Genomic DNA, 22,432 nt, shown 5'->3' on the forward strand with positions numbered 1-22,432 from the left:
TTTCCTAAACAAAGACAGCTAACCCAGCAACTCATCCTACTGAATAAGCCAGTAACTACTGTTTCTCTTAAATAAGGCATTATTTAATCTTCTTTTCCCAGAAGACTGTACTACTACAGCTTTTAATAAAGAATACATACTTCTTTCTTACCATCTTGCTTTTGTTATTATGTTTTTAAGATCCTTGAGAAGAGACCTATTCAAACTACTTGATGCTCATTGATTTCTTAAAGATCACATCAAATTTTAGTTTGAAAGGTTTGAAGCCTTGACTAAATTGAAGTTTGTCTTCCTCCCCCTCTTGTAAACAAACACAGGCACTCACTTGATGGTTCCATCAGGGTTGTCCATGATGACTGCACTGGTATGCCCCAAGACATAGCCGGGAATCCAGCCCTCAGCTGCGGGGCACTGATCAGTGGCGGCTCTGAACACCAAAAACATGTTCTGTTGGTTGCTGGCTAGAATCTGCACAACCTCTCCTTGGTAGACATTTATCTCATCCTCCTTCACTGCCGTGTAATCGTGTGTCACCAGCATGGTGGAGATATTGCTACTGCTGCTACTTTCACTCTGCAAGTGTCAACCAAAGAGGAGGCAAAAAAACAAAACAAAACAAGTTTAAAGTTCATGAGGAAGGCAGTCTACTCTTGGCCTGCTACATTTCAACCATGACCTACATAATTCACATAGTTTAAGATGCAGTCAAACAGAAGAGCTAAGGTTTCTCTTTTAGAGATGCTTGCATATATTTATTTTGTGCAAAATAGCTTGATCATTGAATACCCTTACGTAGAACTGCTGCAGAAACTTATTCCTTTTCCCTTTAATCAAGATTACTTCATTTTAACAAAAGATTTCAACTAGTCTTTCTTTCAAGCTCTGACACTGAACCTTATCAGGTAGCAAAGCTGCAGTACAACATATACAAGACTTGGTGGGAAATTGTTGTAGATGCACTTTTAAAATCAGAGCAGATCAAGACTTCATTTCATAAACACTGGAAACTCCAATAATGAGGAACACATACAACCTTTCCTAGCGCCATTTGTCAGATGTCAGACACCATCCGTCTGCACACAAAACATGACAAAGTACAAAAGAACAAAACATGCTTTTCAACAGTGTCTGTCTTAAAAATTCAAGGCTACTCCCTTGTTTGAAACTGTACAATCACATTCATTCCTTTTCAATGCACAGAAGGAGGTAAATTACTGAAATACTAAGTTATTTATTTCTTGGAGAAAAATAGGCCCATTGATCTCTAAGAATAAAGCTGGAAATCTCACTTTTAAATGATTACTTTGATAGCTGTGTGTTAGCTGCTTCTCACACACTTTCAACTGGTGTTCATTAATGCTGTCTGTTTCCTCACTGAGCTCTTGCAGGAAGCTACTTATTGCTGACAATGTGCACATTAAAAACACATCAGTTTTTAAACCAAAAAGTCTTCCCCTGGCCATGAATCCACTGAAAATTATGTTTTTAAGTAAATCTCCTTATGCCTGTATATACGCATTTCCTATAAGAGGCTTAACAAACAAAAGTGTAAAATCTATTAACAGAGTATGCAAATTATTCCCTGAAAGAAAATGATTTCTTTCTTGAAACACGTTAAAAACAAAGTGTGTGGCCCATTAATGATATGGCATGAACTGTGTAAGTGCGTGCACCTGTCCTTGGTCTCTGGGTTCTTACTTCAGACTGTCTCAGCTTCTATCAGTGAGGGCTCAATATTGCCTAGTGGTAGCTGAGTTGAAGAAATAAAGTAGTACCCAGCTGTAGCTGAATGCTACTGTGGTTTATATTGCATAACCATGCGTTAGCTCCACATACATGCAAGCAGCGAGTGAAAAGCTTGGCACTCAGGATTAAAACAGTGTCACCTTTTTTTTTTTTTTTTTTTTGAACTTTCAAGTAATTGTCTCCTTTGTGCTGAGGAGAAGCAGCAAGGGTCAGTTGACAGCACAGTGCACTGGGAGCCCCCTAAGCCTCATTCTCATCCTATCTGTTAATGGCCTTGAAGAAGTAACTCCATCTCTTGGCACCTGCGCTTCCTCACAAGTTGGCTGAATAATGAGAAACCAAGAAGTTTGGAAAGAAACTCTGATTACTCATTCCTAGAATGTTCAGCACATTCATGCTTGGGTTTGCAGTTTCTGTATCATTTCCCCTGTTAGGATTATGAAGCAAATGCTACCTGAGAGCAAAGTCTCATCCTGGATTGTACCTGTACTAGAGGGTATTCATATTTAATTCCAGATGCTATACTTCCAGTGAGAAGAAACCAGTTTGCCTGTTTCAGAGAACTGTCTGCATGGCCTTTTGTATTACCAAGACTCTTCCATACTTCTGGTAAACCAAGAGCAGAAGAACATAAAAAAACCCAGAAGTCCTACGTTTAGTTGCTGTTTAATATTAATAAATTGTCCTAGCTAAATTAAAAACAACTATATTCAGATAAAGTTGCTTTTATTAATTCCTTCTGTTAGACTTAGAAGGGAGCAGAAGGGAAGGCTGAAGTAGCAAAATAAGCCCAAGTCCAAATCTTGTCCTATACACTACTCCTGAAAATATCTGTTTTTTAGTGTGCAGACTTATTTAAGTGCAAGACTGGCCTTCATGCAACATGACATCTCTTTTTAATAGTCAAGTCTTGAAGGGCCATTTTGAAGTCTGAATGCTTCTTATTTTCAGCAAGGGCAGATAAATATGTTAAATAAGTATCTGGTAACTACAGAGTGACAAACTTCCTGATTTGTTCATTTGTTTATATCAGAATTTATCCTCATCACAGAAACGAAGCTTTTCCTTTGCCTTGCAAGAAAGCAATTATTCTTGCACAGAAAATGTTCTTCTATTGAAAGTTCTGGCCATCGCTGACCTCAATTACTGGATTACAGAGGTTAGGCAATCAAACTCTAAAAAATTGCTTCCATATTTCTGAAAAAAAAAAAAAAATAGCAATTACAACACAACTGTTTTTCCTTCTTAAGGCTAACCTTTCCGTATCTAAGTAACCCTATGAAGTAACCTTAACCATATGTGCATGTAAATATACACACACAAATGAGTATAATATTCACAAAATAAACCTTTGTGACCCATCTTCTCCAGCCTGCTGAATGCAATGAATGAAATCCTGCACAAATATGGTCTACAGATGGAATTATAAATGAATAATTATGACCCAGCTAAAAGAAATGCAGTAGTGAAGCAGAAGGCATGCATTCAGACATTGTTTTGCAGTGACAAAAAAACAAAGGCACCTTTGCCAATAGTATCAAAATTCAAATGTTTTGAAAAACTTAGTGCCATCCTTTCTCTCTTTTTTTTAAATGTAATGACATCAATGCTATGCAAGTTGCAATAACAGTGAAACATGTCAATAACTGCAGCTAATATATTACCATCATACTTTGCTAGACTGAAGATAAACACAAGACAGAGCTGTATCAAATGAAAAGATGAAATATTGGGATCAAAATACGATACATGCAAAGCATTATTTTTTCTTCTGAAGCTATTATAAAGGTAAGTGTAAGAACTAAGAAGAAAGTTCTCTGTGTTAAAACAGTTCTATAAAGAAATGCATGCGCTTAAAAAAAGGAATGCCAAGTTAGGTGATTTGCAAAATTGCTACTGCATACAATTTGTGAGAGAGTGGAAAAACAAACATTGAACACAATACTTAGTGAGAAAAGAATCAAATGTGACTTTTACCAAAAGGCACCATAGCCTGCCCTACCATATCCATGGCAAGTGCCTCGACATTTCTGCTTATATTTGCACATGCCCTGTGATGGCTGTGTTACATTTCCTGGTAGACATTATTACAAAGTCTGCGGATTTTGTTGATACCCCCCCAGCTTTCTGCACAAACACGTCAAGTACATACTAAAAGGTTGAATCTCCAGATGCACTAGAACAGTTCTTCTTACAAAGCAGAAGAGAAAAGTGGAGCCGCTATTTGCTTTGATTGTAGCAGGAGAACAGTTGATTACTTTAGCTAGGCTTTGATTGCCTGTTTTGAGTGGACCGTAGGAAGCTTCCTTGACCAGGCATAAGATTTAAAAAGAGAATATTGTATATCAACTAATGCTGAAAAGGAGGAGTGTGGGGGGAAATAAATACAATATAAAATCAAGCAGCCCAGGGACTGTTTGGTAGACGTCTCAACGAAGTTAAAACTCAATGGACAGCTGGTGGTGGATTTGTGCGTGACAGGGAAAAAAGCCCCAAGACAATCTGCCAAAATCTCAAAAGTCAGACGTAAATGCTGGCTGCAATGCATACCCCAAGGTGCTCTGGTTGCCACGCTTCAGCAAGTTAATTATGTGCCTTCAAATTAGAGAAGAAAAAGCAAGGACAGCAAGTTAGTAAGGATCAGCCTAGTGATCTATGTTTTCAGCAGAGGCAGAAACTGTATCTAATGTTAGCAGTTGTTTGTGTGTCTGTATACATATCACCATCTACGTTTTTATGTATACGCACACAAGGAGGTAGATAATTTTACTTTTTAATGTGCAGAAGACACCGGAGCAGTTGATTATTTCAGAGCAGTAGAGCGCTGGAGAGCCAGAAGTTAGTACGGAGAGTGATGGCAACGCACAGGAAAGGAGCATGGGAAGGTTTTAGAAGAGCTCGCAGGACAGAGGTGCTCCGCTCTTACCCCATTACTCTGGGTGGAGTGAACTGACTGCTCGCTGGTCGAGGAGCATGTGCTCATGCGGTCTGTGTCCTTGCTGTGTGAAGAGTGGCGGTGGACCTGCCGCTGGAGGGAGTCATTGTCCCCAGGGAAAGTGAAGGAGCCAGGGCGGCTGGCAGGGGATGCTGGGATGGAGCTCCAAAAGGAGCCCTTCTGCAGGGGGCTGCTGGGTGGAAAGGTTTCTTTGCCAAAAGGAGAAGGGAAAGTCGTGGAGAGAGGAGAGTTCATTGGTGAGATTGCTCCTGGCCTTGGCTTCCCCAGCGTCAGTGATCCTATGCTGTTTCTTGAGCGACTTTCCTCTGAGCTTCCACGTGAGTCTTTCTGGGCTCCGTCAGCTGAGCCAGAAATGTTTCCCGCTGTCTTCCTGGGACTCTCAATAACTTTCATCTTGGGAATCTGCTCAGCTTCTCTCTGAGGACCGTCCGGTTCTGCACTGGGAGGGTGCCTGTCTGGCTGGCTCAGGCCAGTTTCTAAGGAGGTGTTGTAGTGTGGCAGGGAGAGATTGTGAATGGACATACCTGACATCTTGTCTGCCTCTGCTTGGGCCGAGGCTGCAGAGGAGACCAGGACTGGGGAATGGTGTCTGACAGGCTGGGGGATCCGGGATGGCCGGCTACGGCTGGAGCTGGGGATTCCGCTACAGCTGCTGGGGCCGCTGCTGTTACCACTGCTGCTGCTGCTGCCACCTCCACCACTGCTGTGGTTCCTCTGGTACTCGATTGGAGACGTCAAGGCTGCAGTGGGGAAGGGAGTGGAGGTGATCAGGGAAAGGAGATCAGGAGAGGAAACAGAAATAGTTTAAACAGATGTGTTTTGTGACAAAAGGAGAATGTGTGTCTCAAATAAGAAATTCCCTTATCAGTGCCAGTCACGCTATAGACCTCAAGTCACATTTGTATATTACCCCTTCATGACTTGCCATATATCACCTGCTTTCTGTTAAAGACAGAAAAGTTAAGTCCAGTCAGAAATGTCTTCCTCCAGATCGTACTGTTGGTTAGTAGCCAAGATGGGCAAAAAGAGATGCGACTCCGAATTCTCAGTGTATTGTTCTGCTCATTACAACTCTAGATCAGGGCAACAAGCTATGGATACAGAAATATAGCAAGAACTCTCCAGTATCACAGAGGATATCATCACAGTCTCCTGCAGAACCTGAATGTTGTTGCCAAAATAAGGTGGGACAACAATGGCCAACAAAACAACAAATGGAAAACAGATTCTGAACAGATACTTAAAACTGCACTGGTATTTAGCCTTTAAAGGCTTGCATTTGGTTAAAAGGGTACACAGACTCTTCACGTCAATGGATGGTGTCTCCCTTAATTCAATTCTACAAAACATTTGGAAGATTTCACCAAGAAAACAACATATAAATTCAGACTATCACTCTTATGAGAAATGCTAGCACCTGTTCTAAAGCAAAAATGCAGCACAACCCGCAGTTGTTCTGTGTTAGTTCAGGAAAAAGTAAACTTGCAGAGCATTTCAAAGCCAAGAAATAGCAGATGAGAGAGAATTCACTCAATTATGAACTTCTGATGAGAGCTGATCATTTACCATTTAAAAAGTTGCGCTGGTTTTCCAAAATTTGGTTAATTTCATGGATCCACAGCTGGCGGACTCCTGGACTGGCAGAATGCAAAACAAAGGTCTCCGTGACATCACCCGTTCTTGATGTTAGTGCAAATTTACATGGATCATTGTCCACATTTTCCTCCAGGGAAAGGCAACTCACCTTCACACAAAAAGAGAATTTCCTTTATGTATTTTCAGAGAAACACACTGCTCAGATCCCTTATGCGGTAGCTCACAGTCAAATCTCCAAATGTGGTTAAGATAAACATCCATTTGCTCAGTAAAATATTAGTATGTCGGAATACAGTAAACTAAGGATTAACATAGGTCATTTCTGGTACAACCAAAATGTCAACAATGAACAGTCTCATTCTACAGCAGCCTTTGCTCTAGAGAGTGCAATAGCTGTTCACTGACAGATGTACCTCACTGATTCACTATAAATATAGCTTTATGCTCTCCATCAACCCTCACTCTCCCTTCCTGTTATTTAAAATGCTGAGCCCACTGTAGAGCTCTACCAATAGCCCATACCAAAGTCGTCTTCTGCAGAAATAGTAATGTTGTGAAACAGGCTGCCTAGCCAGTGCAGAACACGATATGCAGCTGGTATGCAGAGCAGCAAGGCAAATAAAAGGAAGCAGGATCCACCCAAAATGCTTCATGAGGAGTTCTGGTGAGCACTGCTAGCAACAGCTTTTGTCACTGAGAATAGTTGAAGCAAGGGTAAATGCTTTTTTTTGGGGGGGAGTCTTGGCAGGGGGGGAAGGATTTTCTTGTAGGAGAGCTGACACAACCAAGAAGGTAGAACTGCTACCTGCAAAAGTTATCTACCCATTTGGACTGACTGCAGCTGAAATTCATTAGAAGAGATACTTACCGAGTTTTCCTTATTTGCAATGGCTTCGCTTTGTGGTATACACACAGCACAGAGTTGAAGACTGAACTGTGAATGTTTGTCCAGCTTGAACAAGAACAACTGCTTTGGTATGCTTCACATGGGAAGCATCAAAGAGCTGGAATCCACAGATTTCCATATCTCATCAGAGTTAGCACAAATCCAGTAGGAAGCAGTTTCAGGAAATGGCTGACATCTTGCAGTGCTTTAAGACTGCACACCTAGATGCCACTGTGATTCCACACTGAATAAGAAACTATTACCTTTGTATCCCCCTGCACAAATTCTGTTAAGACTCTCACACAACAGTTACCTTGATACTGTTTTTAAACAAGAATCCGGGCATGGAGAAACCTTTCTTTTTATCTAGCGGCTCACTGAAAATAACAATCTGCTCAAACAGGAAGACTCGTCTCTCCTTGCAGCGTGGCAGAAGACCTGCGTCCTGGTCCGTAACCAAGAATGTGTCCTGGAGTAGCAGCTTACCCTGGGCTACAATTTTACCCTAAAAACAGAAGCAAGTGGAAACACTTAGTGCAACCCTTCATTTTTTTTTCCCCAATCAATCTTAGCACGTGCCCATGCCAAAATTGCTTTGAATATTTCCCAGTCTCTTAGAGCATCCATTAATACACAAGAAATTCCTACGTCTTTACTCAGAAAACAATGAAAATACACACCCATCCTGGCTTCTATTTCCGTTTTGTAGTTGGAGGCTTGTTAACAGTACTGGTTAACAGTACTTAAGGGCAACAAAGCTTGTGAAGGGCTTGTAGAATATGCCCTATGAGGAGAGACTGAAGGAACTGGGGCTGTTTAGTCTGGGGAAAAGGAGGCTGAGGGGAGACTTTATTGCTCTCTTCCAATACCTGAAGGGTGCTTACAGCGAGAGCAGGGTTGGTCTCTTCTCACTGGTGACAGGTGACAGGACGAGGGGAAATGGCCTCAAGATGCACTGGGGTAAGTTTAGGTTGGATATCAGGAAAAACTTCTTCACAGAAAGGGCTGTTAAGCACTGGAATAGGCTCCCCAGGGAGGTGGTTGAGTCACCATCCCTGGATGTGTTTAAAAATTGTTTGGATGTGGTGCTCAGGGACATGATTTAGCAGAGGGTTGTTAGAGTTAGGGTAGTATGGTTAGGTTGTGGTTGGACTTGATGATCTTTAAGGTCTTTTCCAACCTGAGCAATTCTGTGATTCTATGATTAAACAATTCTATGATTGAAACTAGAAGACTTTCATCTCTCTGTTCTCAAAAAATCCTTCCCTACCATCTCTCATTTATTCTTCTTATGTTTTCTAGAGTGCTGAAAAGGGAAAGAATTCAAGTTCATACCTACATCACAAAGCAGAAAGGGCTTCACAAGTAGAGTATGTGGCAATGATCTGGTTAATGCATATTGCATCAACAGTCAATTTTCATCTCTTCCAGCCTAGCTTAGTGACTGTGCACCCTATCCTCCTTCTCCCCATCAATGCTCTCCATAATGTTAGTGTCTAATTTCTAGAGTACCTGACAAAAACTCACTGAAAAATCCCAGCCAACTTACATCAAATCCTTGCAGGCGGCCAACATTCATCATGTCATTACACCGTTTTGGTACTATACACATGACCTCTACAGCTCTCTGTTCAAGACAGATAAAAAGTCAGAGCTTAATTTTCCAAGTATATGTTAGCAGGATAAAATTTTGTTTCATCTGCTATGGTTACTTTAGAACAGAAAGTAATGTGAAAAGTAAACACTTATAATAAGCACATCCTCAAGAAGATCAGAAAAGGAAAATAACATTGTCAAAACAAGTTCAGAATAAAGAGCATTGAAATCACTGAGAGAAAACATTTCAAGTACCTCTAGTTCTGTTGTATCAAGGTTAGCTTTTTTAGAATATTTGAGGAAATCCTGGAAAAGAAAAAAACAATCATATAAGTTTTCTGCTCATTAAACCACACAGAAAAATCTCAGAAAATCTATATTTGCTATCCTCTGTCAGAGAAAGAGACTGCAGAACACACAGGTGACTTTTTTTTTCTTTTTAAAGCTTCTTGCTGTGGTGCTTTCCTCTACATATTTTTAAAGATTTATTAACTCTTCTGTTTTAGATTCTACAAGAACGTATATTAAGACAACAGTTCCAGGGTTGCTTTGCAGTAAGCATTTAAATGCAATTAAAATGGTTGCACGTATAGATGAAGAAGTTGGGATGAGTCACATCTAGAGATGAAGATGGTTGGGATATCCCCCTCCCCATCATATGACATTGGTACTAATTCTAAACATTTTCCACGTCACTGACTTGAGTTCAGTTGAACTTTAACTGTTTAAACAACAACAAAAAAAACCAACACAACATTCAACTGTCCAATCTCTACTACAATTTTTACAGCTTCTCAAATATGGTCAGAAAATAATCACACGACATTGCTTACAGATCTGGGTTCTGCTACGTAGGAGAGAGGAAGAACACAAACAATATTTAAAAAGGGAAAACACAATTTACTGCGTATTACATTATTCAACTCAGTGCTGTTTTACCTTTAGTAATAGCTGGTATTTCATAATTCTCTGCACAGGTTTTATTAACAAGTCTGTGAGCTGAAGTCTGTGGCCCAGACGTTGCTTTAGATCCTGAGGGTTGTAAAACAAAGATTTTTTTGGCTTCAGATATTGCTTAGTTCAGTTAGAAACACAGCAGCACACATTACTGTTAATGGCTATCAGAGTAGAAACTGGCAAAGACAGAGCAGAATTTGATCTTCAATTAGCAAAAGATGGAGTCCTTTCCCTGTATCAGTTTTGCTTTGGAACTGTTCTCTCCTCCTAGCACCTTCTATGTCTTTTTGGAAAAGAATGTATACTGAAACATAATTTTTAAGTCACAGGTTGTACATTTTCTACAATGATCTTGGTCATTTAACATTAGAATTTCATTTATAAACACTGCTAACCATCCCGGTCAAGGCTGGTAAAGATGGTACTATTGATTAATTAATATCTAAAGTTCAAGTATAAGATTAATACCTTGTTAGAAACCTGGATCATACTTGAGAAATCAGAACAGAAATGGCAAGAAATTACAATTTAAAACAACAACAGCAACAGCCACATGTGCTGCCCTTTTTTTAACCAACAGATCTGATAACGCTTATGGTTTGTGTACACATCTTCTCTCGTCTTACCTCAAAAAATGTGTCAATGTATTCTGAGACAATGTGCTCAGACTTTGGTTTGTTCTGGCAGTAAACTATGTACATGTGCAACCTTCTCTCCTAGAAAAACAAGGACGCAGAATGATATATTACCATCAGGAAGAAAGCATGCCAGATTGAAATAGAGTACGTTTCCCAAAATTACACATCTGAAAACCATTTCTTTGGGGATACCATGATGATTTCACAAAGCAAACACAAGTCAAAACACTGTCACAGTTATATATACACTCCCGAACACCAGATGCATAGAGACAATAGCTCAGAAAGTCCCCTAATAAAAAGAACTACAAAAATGGTTACATTTTTTATTAAGCAAGAAAAATGAAGAAAGCCCCTGAAATATTACAATTTAATTTGAATATTTTTATTTGAATTATTCAGTTATTACTGTACTATAACAGTGTCCTCCTCCTATTTAGCTGAATATGAAGCTGAAAGAAGAAACCTATCTTCTATGTAGCATTAGGTGTCCTATGGAGTGCAGTAGCAGGCAACGTAAACAGTGGTGCTAGTATTTTTGAACTCTGATTCTGTATTTTGTGTGCAAGTGTTTTTAAACTGAGGCAACAAAGAAAAAAAAAAAAGGAGCATAGCTTTGATACTAAGATTCATTCTTGATTACCACCTTGATGGTCAAGAAACACAGACATTCCATAAGTATCTATAATCAGTTAAAATTTCTTCCTAATCATTTTGCCACGGTTGCTTTTCTGGTCTTAAAGAGCAATGACCAGTGATGACAAATGGAAAGTTAAAAAAAAAATAAGATGAAACTTGAAACTGATACAAAGCACAGATTAAAATGAGAAACAGAATTTTCACATTCTAGCTGGTAGTCAGGGTTTTGCTAGAAGATGTCATAATAGCATCAAAACATGCCTTTCCATCTGCAGTGATAAGGGTGCCTTTCAAAGACAATTCAGTTCAAATAAATATACCAGGAGAAAGTAAAACAGCAATGAGAATTACTCCCTTGAGGTTTCATCACATTACACCAGTGTCAAGATTCTCCCTTCCACCTTTTCTTTTCTTTTTTTAATAATCCATTGGAAATAAACAGCTCGCTCCTCATCATTAGTCCAGGAATTAAGCCTGATTTCCAGTTACTGTTCAATTAACGCTTGGTTATTTTTTTGCTGTCCTGATACTGACTTCAAACACAAGACCACTGGGAAAATCTGAAACCTATTAAATATGCTTAAATCTTGTCTGTCCTCGGTCTTTGCACACTTGTGCAAACGATCGTGGTTAGCAGGCATGCTTCCTTTCTCCTGTCTTATGTGATTTGGAGTACTCTGAGATCTCATCTCAGATAGATACTCAATTGTTCTTTGATACAATAATATGCCCCCAAAAAAGATGACAGGAGAGTGACTGACTAATGGTACATAATTTTTGGTATTATCTAGTTTCTAGATAACTAGTAACTAGTTTATCTAACTTCCTCCTGAAGTGTTACCGTATCCAGATGCATCACATAGGCACTCCTTTTAGTAAATAGATGAAAAGGGGGGGGGGGGGTTGGAATTGTATAAAATTATAAAGGGTACAGTGTTGGACCAAAATTAAACACTGGGAATGTCTGGCACTCACAATTTCTTCCCCAGGTGAAAAGGGAGGAATCCCAAACACTAGTGTGATTCTCAAAAAGGGAACAAATACAGAACCAGAACGCACAGAAACCTCTAAGGAAAATAAGCTGCTTTCCTATTTCCTCCTTGCTATCTCCCAAGGTACTACAATGCTACCTAGGATTTGGTATCCAGGATTAGAAGACAGATGTGTCTCATATGAAATGACAATTCCCTTAACAGAACTGGAACTGAATTGACAAATGGGGCCCATATTCATATTTCTTCATAGAAGGCCACTGCCAACAAAAAAAAACAAGGGTATTTACGTAGTCTACTTAGAAGCTCTTACAATCTCTCCTCCTCTTACATCGAGAAATACTTTACAGCACTTTCTTAACTGTTTTATATCATAGATAAATTCTTAATAAACGTGTTAGTTGGTAGCAATACTAGAGCTTGGCCATAGAAGACATTTGCACTTACATGCTTAACAAACAGGGATCCCAGCTTTTCTGGATCTTCAAGGCACTTCTCCAACTCTCCTAAAAAGAAGCTGAACATAAACATAGTTAAGCATATTTTTCTGATAGCATATATTATGGCAACAAGGCAATCTTATTACAATATACATTTTGCATTCTGTCAATTGTGTTGGATATTAACATATTTCCAAAATGACAATATGAACAGTGTAATATTTTAATACATATTCAAAATGGACACACATGCCAACATGGAAAAATACTTGCATTCATTAACATATTTTCATTCATGTATTGGTTGAAATTTTTCTCCTACCTCATTTAGAGTGGTTGAGGTGTTCATATTGCCATGCTGATCTCTAACAAATTCATTAAAGATTATATTCTTAAACAGAGAAGTCTGAATCTCAAACAAACATGAGTTCTGCACAACGCTATCCATACTAGAGATTATTATTTGAAGCAGTTGTGATATATAAACAGATCTTCATACCAACATTTTTGAGCTGAATCTACTAAATTAATAGCTTAAAGCACAAGACTAAGTGTATTTACCTTGTTTCTAAATATTTGAGGGAAAAACATTTTCTTTAAGTCAATCTAATATTTTTAGGTAGAACTGTTCACTAGCAGGCTTTCAAGTTAGATATACGTACTCTCTGTGCCAGTCATAAATCTGGTGAATATTTCCAAATACAATCTTGTCTTTGCCTTTCATATCATCAGGAACACCATCTTCCTTCATAAGTGCCATGTAACCCTGCGACAAAACAGAGAAACTCACTGTGAATATCCCAACTTAAAAAAACTGAGGGCAACCTTGTAATCTCCCTTTCCTCAGAAGCCTTTCAAGCTGACCAGGGTAACAACTTGCCTGGGATAGAAAGCCAAACAAATCATAAAACTGTTTTATACATAATTTCACCTTAAGCATGGTTACAAAATACTGTACTGAAGAAAATTATATTCATGAATGATATTTGATAGGAATATTATCAAAAGGCCATCCTTTGGCTCAGAGATTAATATTTGTAGGTTCCCCATAGTGTGGAAGAGATGAATGTTCCTTTGGTGGAAGATTTAGAACTAAAACCACATTTTGGCCACACAAGAAGAAAATTTTGTGCCTTTCTTCTTCTTCTGTTAAGAGTTGAACACTAATAGGCTGAAATTCACTGTTATGTGCATTCTCTCTGGTTTTCCATATGCATTTCATTGATAGCTCAACATTATGCATCTCCCTTAAGTCTCATCTCTTTTACAGAAGAGGAAACTAGGAAGCCTAAGAGAAGCTTAGCAGTAGGGAAGGAGCAAGTATTCCAAACTCGGGATAGCTCCCCTACCTGCTTAGCCTACAATGTTTCTTTGAATTTAGCAGTGTTAAATAGATAAATAAGTTGAGTTGAACAGTCGGTTGATACCACATTAAAAAAAAAAAAAAAAAAAAAAACTAATGAAAAACAACATACCTCAACTACATAGCCCAGATCTCGTACGTAATCACGCTCTGTCTCCACTAATTCCTGCAAGACATAGCTACAGGGGAAAGGAAATGGTGAACACACATTTCATTAAAAACGCTTCTAAAAAAGGATTAATGACATACAGCCTTTTAGACGTTTGCAGTCACATATACTTGATAAGTATAGCTAAAAACAAAGAATTAATGCACATTCTTTCTAAGCAAAATGCTTCTTTGATTTTGGAACTGGAACATGCTAGCTTCTGTTTAGCAAAAGTTAGATGTTTTCCTACATGTGTCATTTAAATTAAACATTTAACTACTGTTTAAAATAAAATGCTAGTATGTCTCTGAGCTGGACGCTCTTAAGCATAATAATGGGCATGTTTTTGTTCTACCATGGTAACACTTTACTACTACAAATGAAATTAAAAATCTCTGGAGGAATGGCATGGGGGTACAGAAGAAGGGGAATGATCATTTTTTGAAGCCTAATAGACTTCTGAGTATTTAAAGATTTGCATATTTTTGCTTAACAGAGATTGACATGTTACAAAAGTCAAACAAAAGTGTGACTGAAATTAAGTCATAGGAAACTTATACTGTGACTAGTGTTTGAGGAAAGAATTTTTCCTTTACATAATGTGATTGCATGCCTGACACCTAACACAGGTCCTCTTCTTTCCAGATTAACAGCTTCTGCTGTCAGTTCAAAATGGACATTCTTTAAACAAACCTTTTCTCTCTTCAAAACATTATTATGAACGGAGTGAAAATGAGGTCTTACTGTCGTCTTTTTAAGGAGCTGGACTTCCTTTCTTCCATCTCATCTATAGGTGATGATGAGGAGAGAAGAGAGTTATCTGAGGGGTTGAAGGATGGACTGCTGCTGTCACCTTGATCTACTAACAAGGAACTTGGACGGTCTTCCAAGGCCTAAGAAGGTTTTCAAGAAAGACAACGACAATTATTTATTTCCCCTTTATTCTCAAGATGTGTTTACATACAGCTGCATATGGGAACCTATGGAATATCAATTACCGCAACATATCTTGGCAAAAGATGTCTCAAGCTTTGAGGAAACCTATCAAAAACCTTGTTTTCCAGGACAGAAAATCTAGCTTCATTGAAGCACATTTTAAATATATCAGTCTCTCCTTAGCAGAAGAATGCAGTTCAATTGGTTAGAGCAGGATGGACTAGAAGTCAGAATATCTCGCTGAGGATGTAAGTACTTCTGTAGCAGAAACTACATGCATGTGTACTTATTGCCAGAGATTAAATTATATTTATCGTAATTTAGTTCTCTCATACGTAAGCTATTTTCCAAAATAAATGGAACAACTCTGAAGAGAATTCTTTGGAAGTTATATTTTTAATCACAACAGAAGTGACATTTTTTGTCAAACATTTTATCTCATTAACTGGCCAACATACTGACTTGCTTTTGAGCTTGACAGCTCAAATCCTAGGAAATGATCTCTCTTCTATGCCAGATAAATGGTTTCCAACGCAAAGACTGCTCGGTCTTATTGTTTGTTTAGAAGATGGAGAAGCCATAGGAGAAATAATACGAACAAATTTCTTTGAAATATTTACTGGATTTCTTTAATCTAAACCCATAATCTTGGATCAAGCTATCGTTATATATCGCATTTCCTTGTATGTGATACAGTCTTTAACGCAAGACATGTTTACTTCACTAGAGTAGGGTTTAGCTGTAATCCTATTTTTTTCTTCCTACAAAAATTAAAAACGCAATAATAACATGACAGGCCCCAAAAGTTGGAAAAACTGACCCTTGGCTACACATGTGAAATGAGAACATCTCCAGCAGGGACTATACGCAAGGATCATTAATCTACATCCACTGCTAGGCTGTATGGAAGAGATGTGAACTCTTAAATTTTCCATTTACAAAAGGCTGCTTTGAATTTTCCTACAGATGACTTCTTATTCACCCTTTCAGTGCAACAGAAGAAAAAAAAACGAAGTTAATACTCTAAGCGTGCAGAAATTACTTATGCAATAATGTAAGTGGAGTCTAAGTCTTTCTGAATGAGGAAATGGAAAATGGAAAGTCCAGTTCTTCATTCTGAAATTCAAAGCTGCTCATATTTAGGAAGAATCTGGTAAATAACAACTTCTGGTAACATGGGTTTGCCAATCTGTGGCTCACTGAAGAGTTTTCACAGTGGCACTGCTACTAAGTCCAAAGAGGTCTTCTGTATGTTGCAAAAGCCAAACTTAAAATTACTAAGGGAATAGTTTGGAAAGGACCATCTAGTCCAATGCCCCAGCTCAAAAAGGGTCAGCTAGAACATGTCTTTGCCAGTGAGCATCTTCAGCAATACAGAAACTTGGAAACAAAAACTTTAAAAATCTGACAAAATTATGCCTACCTAATTTGTTAGCAAATGGAGCCAGTAACATTCAAACTAAACCTCTCTTGCTTTTTATAGGTAATTTTTGTATAGGTATTATCATGTTGCCTAAAGAACATCTAGATAGCACAAACATCTGTTTGACAGGTATCTGTTTTACTTGGTAAGATTTAGGTTTTAGATTTAGTTTCAGAGATTGTTCTAATGCAGCTCTATGAGGCAAATCAGGGTAATTCTGGGTCTTACCATTTGTTTTTCTACTCGGACATTTTCTTTTTTGCTGGTAGGACGTGCATTTTCTTTGTTCACGTCTCCTTCATATTTATTGTATTTTGCCTCTCTACAGTGCCATTCACCTATTTTCTAACTGATTCCACAGAAGAGTGTATGAAGTGATGCATATGCCAACCCCAAAAGTGACTTTTGAAACAGACATGACATTTCACACATCAAAGTTGTATGCTGAGGATGAACACGGGGCTTTCCTCTGACTAGCAAGCTAGGACTTGCTGTCTGCCACTCAGTCTCACCATTTTGCTTTTGACGAGCTCTTCAATTGCACTGACTAGTTCTGCAGCACTGGGCGTCTCAGAGCTGGTAGGCCGCACCAATAATCGAGAAGAGGTCTGTGCAATGACATAAAGCAAGGAAAAACCTAGCGTCAGCTTGGCACTTGCTCAAGAACAGAGGTACTCAATAATTGTCAGTGTAACACTAAAATCATCCCAAGTTAGGCAACTGGAAGTGGAAATTTTAAGTAAACCCTACAAAAGCTAAATGCTGAAAGAACGTTGTGCCTTCTGCTATAATTACTGAAATAAAAATTCCTGTTCCTACATGCAATAGAAGTTAAGGAAATATCCTCATCTTGCTGAACATAATAATGCCTGACAAACAGCTATAAAAATCACCTGAGCTGACCTGATGAACAACAAACTGTTTGCTAACATATTTTATTGCTAGTTAAACAAATCTAAAACTGCAGAAAATTAACAAGAACTGAGAGGGCTTGAAATACAAGCTGAAACACCAGTTAAACTAACAAAAAATACACCAGTAACTCAGGGACATCTACTTTTCTAAAGGATCTGGAGTACATTGCTCAGATTCAGAGGGGAAATTGAGCTCACCATTCCTTGTGCCATCCATTTTCCCCAATCGTATGTGTAGAGTACAGAAGATCTCTGGCCTCAAGCTATAAAATGCCAGTTTATAGATACAACTGAAGGCAAAAGGTGTTCACAGTAAAGGATTTGGGGGAGGGCCATTAAATTCAGTCTCAGTAATTTGCAAACAGAGTTGTTTGCACATTACATTTATCATTAAATAACTAGAAAGTGGAAACAGTGTAATATGAACCTTACTTCATATTACGAACAGCACGGTGAACATTGTGTAACACAGGGTAAGCTGTTCTGCAAATGTTTCCAACAAACTGGACAAAGAACTGGCACATACAACAGCTTAACACAGGAGGTTCTTCTCAAATCAGCTATGGGTGTGACAAGGCTTCCATAGGTCAATATAAAAAGCAATATACGTATTTTAGGTAGTTTGCCTTGTATTCGCCTTATTTGGAAAGGAAAACAGGGGCTGGGTAAGCAAAGGAAATACAGACAACTTTAAATGGAAAGATATGGGAACTGAGCCAAAGCAGAGACAGAACACAAGTCAACATAATGCTGCGTCAATTTACAAAAAAAGAGAAAACAAAAAGCGAAAATAATTAGTTTCATATTAGCATAACTGATTGTGAAACTTAGTACTGCTTATCCAAAAATTAAATGCAAACAACTTGTAAACTGCCATCAAATGTAAATCCATGAAGTGTGCAATGATTCTACCGAACAAAATACATACTGCGCAGATGAGCTCTTATGGGAGAAAATGGCTGTATTATTTAGTGATATCAGACACATCAGCACTGCCTAGCACACAGTATTTGCATGCATACAAAAAACTTGGCAAGCCCAAAGTTAGCATGTCTTTCAGGCAATTGTACGATCTTGACATCTAACTATCAATCAGTTTTTTCCAAAGCTGTGCTGGTATGCAGCTTTTGGATATAGAGCTCAGCTCAGCCTCACAAAATACTGACAGCATTGTCATCAGGTTCTGGTCAAAGTCCCTTCTATCTGTTGCTCTGTGGGAGTATATCACAGAATCACAGAATGGCTTGGGTTGGAAGGGACCTCAAAAATCATTAAGCTCCAACCCCCTTGCCATATGCAAGGCCACCAACCTCCATATCTAATACTAGACCGGGCTGCCCAGGGCCCCATCCAACCCAGCCTTGAACACCTCCAGGGATGGGGCATCCACAGCCTCTCTGGGCAGCCTGTTCCAGCATCTCACCATTCTCATAGTAAAGAACTTCCTCCTGATATCCAACCTAAATCTTCCTTCGTTCAACTTAAAACCATTTCCCCTTGTCCTGCTGTTATCCACCCTTTCAAAGAGTTGATTCCCCTCCTGTTTGTAGGCTCTCTTTAGGTACTGGAAGGCTGCAATGAGGTCTCCTCACAGCCCTCCTTTCTCTGGGCTGAACAAGCCCAGCTCCCTCAGCCTGTCTTCAGAGGGGAGGTGTTCCAGCCCTCTGATCATCTTTGTGGCCCTCCTCTGGACCCTCTCCAACAGCTCCCTGTCTTTCTTGTATTGGGGGCCCCAGACATATGATGTGACTGTCGGTTAAACTTCAGCACTGGTTGTTTCCCAGCTCATGTAGTCAATTTATCTGAAAAAGAAGGAGCTGCTGGGCTGCAGATGAAGTCTGCCGGTTGACCTTCTTCTTGATGATGTACTCTGGGAGCAGAAAGAAAGGTAGAGGAAGCAAAGAAGCACATGCAAGTGTGAGATACTGCTGGAGGCCACTGCAGGCTGAGTAGGGATGGAGAAGCCCAGCAAAGCAAGGAGTTTTCAGCATGAATAAAGACCAGCAGCCACAGAGAGGAAGAAATGCTGGAAGTGAGGTGCAGACCAAAACCAAGCCTCTGAGGTCATGAAAACGAGGAGACATTCCTTGGGATTCAGAGGAAACCACCTAATGTGGCAGAAATGTGAAAGACTCTACCCAGAAGGCAGACAACAGGGGACTTGTTGCAAGCCTTTTATCAATCAGAAGCTCTGTCTGTAGAGTCCTCTGAGTTCTGCTGGATAAAACTTCGCTCTGGCTTCTCACTTCTGTATACTAAAAAGCATTTGCTTTAGGTACTGGAAATTGGTGGTATGTCTTGGTGTGTGGAATTCAGGGTGGTACACAAGCTCCAAGACTACCACACAATGGAACTTCTTTGCCTCCTGCCATGCAGTTTAAGCTACTTCAAAAACTGTCCCAATGTGTCCTTACAGCAATGGGTGCATGTAACCTCTAAAAAAGTCTACTGGTGACTAAAAGCTACTCAAAGCTACTTGTCTTTGCAAGAGAAATGCAAAAGTGAAAGGACACTATCTTTCAAGTACATCCCTTCACGAAACAGTTCTTGCACTGTAAAAAGAAGAAATAATAAGCAATAGCCACTTTTATCTGGACAACATTTTATAAGGTTTTCTTGACAGGGTTTTTTTTTTTTTTTTTTTTTTTTTTTGTATCACTGAAAGGACATACAAATAAGGTAGCTATTAGCAGGAACTTTAACATATTTCTACCAACATTATTTTTATGCTATTTTATAAACTGCGAAGTGAGATTATTTTCTAGCCCTAAAATATGATCTCGGGTCGGAAGATCAGCAAGATTTTAAAATGTTTTTTGCCTGTTTTGTTCTAGGCCTATTTCCCAAAATATTAACAGCCCCCTGCCCCCACTCATTTATTACACTTTTCAAATTCAGAAAACAGGTAGGAAATAAATACAAACAGAACATAGAAGCCAGTTAGTTTTATCCTACAAATGATAGTTTCAGGGACCATTGAGAACCCTCACTGAAAGACAGTGGGACAACAAAATATTAACAAGATCGGCCAAAGTTGCACCACTCCAAACAGTGACAATTCATCCACAATATTCACTAAGAGTGAATGAAACACCTAAATATCTTAAGCATCAAAATGGTGAGACGATTGCAACTTGCTGCACAAGTCCACATAGTTTGCATTCTAAAACCCTCTATGTCATGGTTTGACAGTTATCCTCTAAACATTTGATCAGTGTTGAAAATTGAAATAAACCCTCCCAAAGTATGAACATCATAACATTTAAGAAAAGGAGATTATATGCATGTAAGATTTCCTTCATGCAATTACTACCAATACCCAGAAATTTCAACTATTGATGCAAAATTATTACCCATCCTTTTTAGCATGTATTTTCTTTTTTTTTTTTTTTTTTGAGAGACAAAAGCAAAATAACCCTGAGCTGTACTATTACCCTAACTTGGCCATTAAGCTTTTAGCACATGTAGAGGTATACATTAAAAATAACAAAAATAATAAAAAAGCTATACAGCTATTCAGAAAACATTAAAGTCAAAATGAACAGCTCTCTCTGCTAAGGTATGTATGTTGATTCTTCCTTTTTCCCCCAGATATGACGCTATTCAAAGTAATAGGGCTTGGTAAACAATCTATGGTCTAAAAACATTTCTACTGTACAACTATGAATTTTTCCAGATAAACTCTATATGCACGTAATATTTGAACTTGAGTACCCAAAGGGTATAATTATAAAGCAATTATTTTCTAACCACAAACATGGCATCTGTTAAATAGATGTACGTAGGCCTACAAAAACACCATGTTTCCCATTTCTGGATACAAAGGTCTAGAAGAAAAATTTCTGTTCTTATGTGTTTACAACAAATATAGTTTATTTATGCATTTTCCCCAGGAAACCCTTTTAATGATGGCACAGTGATTATTTCTGTCCATGATAAAGGCACACTGTATACATTACAAGGCTTCAGGAAACAGAAGAAAGATTTGGGTAAACAGAGGTTGTCTCAGCATGCAAAGCCTTCCCTGCTTCCTCTTCCTACCTTGTCATCCTGCGAATCAGGCTGGAGAAGACTGTGTTGCTGAATTGCCATGGGAGGAGGAAGTGGTACAGCATCTGCTCCCTCTTCACCTTCTTCCTCTCCACAGCTCTGCATGCCTGAAGAGGATGACTTCGAGAGAGTGCCACTGCTCAGCCCCTCGTTCCGACCCCTCTGTAAATAAAATTAAGACATTCAAGCTCTGTTACCTCCTCAGGAGCATGAAGCTTGTTAAACACAAGTTAGTCTTAAGACTGTTCTGTAGATTCACCTGTCTCCCAACAAGTCAATATGATGCAATGCATGCAGTCAAAAAAAAACAAACAATGATGATCCTACACACACAGGGAAAAAAAAGTGACATGCTGTAGATCATGTTTTCAGTGGCTGGAAAAAGCAGACAGATTAAGATACCAAGAAGCAGTCAGTCAGCTTGAAATTTACTACAGGAATGCCAAAGTAATGCTTTGCAAGTTCAGTTCTGCAAAGTATGAGTCCCACTCTTGTAACTTATTAATTCAAGGACTTTGTGCTGGAAGCACTGACCTTCATATCAAGATGCCTGAAAGCTATAAGAATCCCTTATAACATGAAGTATTCTGTCAATCATCTTTTCTCATATCCACCTCCACCATAAAGCAGTGAAAGCAAAATGCTGTATGATTTTTACAGTTGTGATGAAAGACGGTCCCTCAAACTACATAAGAAACTATGAATTAGCCAAAGTTTAGTGCAGCTGAGTTCACAGGATAATTTAAGTATATTTAAAGGAACAAGTGTAGATGATAATTGTCCTTTCCTCACTTTAAGGAAGAAACCTGGTTGTAGGTTTTCTCTCATTCACAGAACTGCAGAATAATAAATACTCTCAAAATAATGCTACAACTGCATCAGATAGCCTCTTTCTACAGCGTGACTTCAAGGACAGATGCCAATACTCTTTCCCAAGCTACAATTCCCACTTCACCATACTACCAGGTCTCTAGTCTTTTTTTCTCCCTCACTGTGTAACTCACAGTGTTCCAAGTCTGAAGCCAGATACATCAGAAGCAAGAAAAATAATCCATCAGGCATATCCGAAAAAGATGCTCATCAGGTAAAAGGAAATAATTGTGTAGTGTGCAAGTGAATGCACTTGTGGCAGAAATAAGGTGCCATTCATTT

General features: G+C 38.8%; 1 protein-coding gene across 4 annotated transcripts in view; it reads right to left on the reverse strand.

Annotated features, from left to right (window-relative positions):
* Window positions 1-22,432, reverse strand: part of TRIO (trio Rho guanine nucleotide exchange factor) — a 237,447-nt gene that overhangs the window by 9,778 nt on the left and 205,237 nt on the right. For 3 of the 4 annotated variants that reach the window (XM_015282226.4, XM_046930053.1, XM_040695757.2), the window contains 14 exons: window positions 21,272-21,442; window positions 16,829-16,924; window positions 14,702-14,850; window positions 13,922-13,988; window positions 13,109-13,212; window positions 12,454-12,523; window positions 10,364-10,453; window positions 9,720-9,812; window positions 9,036-9,086; window positions 8,734-8,811; window positions 7,498-7,689; window positions 6,269-6,446; window positions 4,673-5,442; window positions 326-573 (listed from right to left, as the gene is read on the reverse strand). In XM_015282226.4, the coding sequence (XP_015137712.1) occupies window positions 326-573; window positions 4,673-5,442; window positions 6,269-6,446; window positions 7,498-7,689; window positions 8,734-8,811; window positions 9,036-9,086; window positions 9,720-9,812; window positions 10,364-10,453; window positions 12,454-12,523; window positions 13,109-13,212; window positions 13,922-13,988; window positions 14,702-14,850; window positions 16,829-16,924; window positions 21,272-21,442 (2,357 nt within the window). Of the gene's footprint in view, window positions 1-325; window positions 574-4,672; window positions 5,443-6,268; window positions 6,447-7,497; window positions 7,690-8,733; window positions 8,812-9,035; window positions 9,087-9,719; window positions 9,813-10,363; window positions 10,454-12,453; window positions 12,524-13,108; window positions 13,213-13,921; window positions 13,989-14,701; window positions 14,851-16,828; window positions 16,925-21,271; window positions 21,443-22,432 lie in introns of those variants that run through there. The other variant, XM_025147706.3, reaches the window with a different exon arrangement.

This window comes from Gallus gallus, chromosome 2, assembly GCF_016699485.2.
Source record: "Gallus gallus isolate bGalGal1 chromosome 2, bGalGal1.mat.broiler.GRCg7b, whole genome shotgun sequence".
NCBI lineage: Eukaryota > Metazoa > Chordata > Aves > Galliformes > Phasianidae > Gallus > Gallus gallus.